This window comes from Egretta garzetta, unplaced genomic scaffold, assembly GCF_000687185.1.
Source record: "Egretta garzetta isolate BGI_Z169 unplaced genomic scaffold, ASM68718v1 scaffold69, whole genome shotgun sequence".
Classification (NCBI taxonomy): Eukaryota; Metazoa; Chordata; class Aves; order Pelecaniformes; family Ardeidae; genus Egretta; species Egretta garzetta.
In genome coordinates this window covers 3,896,293-3,898,338 of record NW_009260790.1, presented here as the reverse complement: position 1 = coordinate 3,898,338, position 2,046 = coordinate 3,896,293, and the positions used below count along the sequence as shown (strand labels likewise).

The 2,046-nt window shown below is 65.2% G+C and overlaps 1 protein-coding gene across 1 annotated transcript in view; it reads left to right on the top strand.

The window, feature by feature from the left end:
* The window catches only part of HSPG2 (heparan sulfate proteoglycan 2), a 39,123-nt gene that overhangs the window by 20,369 nt on the left and 16,708 nt on the right, over positions 1 to 2,046 (top strand). Inside the window, 4 exon segments of the mRNA XM_035901879.1 lie at positions 94 to 232; positions 310 to 464; positions 850 to 988; positions 1,116 to 1,299. Coding sequence (XP_035757772.1) covers positions 94 to 232; positions 310 to 464; positions 850 to 988; positions 1,116 to 1,299 — 617 coding nt within the window.

The following is a 2,046-nucleotide window of genomic DNA, read 5'->3' as shown; positions in this document are numbered from 1 at the left end:
GGCTGGGCACGGGCAGTGCCAGCAGCGCGAGCAGCACCCCAAATCCTGCCCTGTCCCCTGCTATGTGACACCGATGCATGTCCCCAACCCCAGGTTTCAGGGTCCCGGCTCCGTGTCCCCCACATCACGGCTGCTGATTCAGGGGAGTATGTGTGCCGGGCGAGCTTGGGGACCACCGTCCGGGAGGCATCTGTCATCGTCACCGTTGTGCCCAGATCTGGCTCATCCTATGGTGAGACTGGGCTTGGTGGCACCAGGGGGGATGTGCTGGTCCCAGACGGGTGGTGACGGCTCTGTCTTCCACTCCAGGGCCACCGGCTTCAGGTGTCCCCGTCAGGATCGAGGCATCCTCGTCCACCGTGGCAGAGGGGCAGAGCCTGGAACTCAACTGTGTGGTGGCCGGGCAGGGACAGGCCACCGTCACCTGGTACAAGCGCGGGGGGGCCCTGCCAGCCAAGCACCAGGTAGGGGACACCAGAGGGGGATGTCCCCGGGGGGTGGTTAGGGTTGACCCATGGCCCCGTGCAAGCCTGGGTGGCCCCGTGCAATCTTGGGTGGCCCCGTGTAAGCCTGGGTGGCCCCATGTAAGCCTGGGTGGCCCTGTGTAATCTTGGGTGGCCCTGTGCAAGCCTGGGTGGCCCTGTGCAAGCCCAGGTGGCCCATGCAAACCCAGCTGGCACTTTTGCAAGCCCAAGTGGCTCTATGCAAGCCCAGAGGGCACTTGTGCAACATTGAGTGGTCCTGTGCAAGCCCAGTGGCCCCATACAAGCTGAAATGGCCCCGTGTAAGCCCTGGCAGCCCCCTGGAAGCCCAAATGGCCCCAGTGACCCCCATGTCCCTTCCTTGCAGGTGTCTGGCTCCCGGCTGCGGCTGCTGCAGGTGACAGCGGCTGACTCAGGCGAGTACGTGTGCCGGGTGACCAGCGGGGCCACCACCAAAGAAACCGCTGTCATGGTGACAATCCAGCCCAGCGGGGCCAGCACCTACAGTGAGTGGGGACCGGGGGGTGACAGCGCCAGCGGGGGATCCCCATGTGCCATGGCACTGAGCCGCGTGCCTGTGCCAGCGGGGCTCTGCCGTGGTCGCTGGTGTCACCTTCTTGTCTTGGTCCCCAGCCCCAGGCAGCACAACCCCCCTGCGCATCGAGTCCCCGTCCTCCGCCGTGGCTGAGGGCCAGACTCTGGACCTCAACTGCGTCATCGCCAGCCCTGCGCAGGCCACCGTCACCTGGTACAAGCGCGGGGGGTCCCTCCCAGCCAAGCACCAGGTAGGGAACAGAGAGGGGGATGTCCCCAAGGGGTGATTGGCACTGACCCATGGCCCCGCGCAAGCCCTGGTGGCCTTGTGCAAGCTGTGATGGCCCATGGAAGGTCAGGTGGCCCCATGCAAGGTCAGGTGGCCCATGCAAGCCCACATAACCCATGCAAGCCCAGGTGGCCCATGCAAGCTCTGGTGGTCCCGTGCAAGCCTGAATAGCCCATGCAAGGGCAGATGGTCTGTGCAAGCCCAGGTGGCCTGTGCAAGTCTGGGTAATGCCATGCAAGCCCGGGTGGCCCTGTGCAGGCCCAAGTTGTTGCCCCATGCAAGCCCAGGTGGCCCATGCAAGGTCAGGTGGCCCCATGCAAGCCCACACAACCCATGCAAGCCCGGGTGGCCCATGCAAGCCTGGGTGGCCCTGTGCAGGCCCAAGTTGTTGCCCCATGCAAGCCCAGGTGGCCCATGCAAGGTCAGGTGGCCCCATGCAAGCCCACACAACCCATGCAAGCCCGGGTGGCCCATGCAAGCCTGGGTGGCCCTGTGCAGGCCCAAGTTGTTGCCCCATGCAAGCCCAGGTGGCCCATGCAAGGTCAGGTGGCCCCATGCAAGCCCACACAACCCATGCAAGCCCGGGTGGCCCATGCAAGCCTGGGTGGCCATAAGCAAGCCCAAGTTGTTGACCCATGCAAGCCCAGGTGGTCTATGCAAGCCCAAATGGCCCCGTGTAAGCCCCAGCAGCCCCCTGGAAGCCCAAATGGCCCCTGTGTCCCCTCCCTGCAGGTGTCCGGC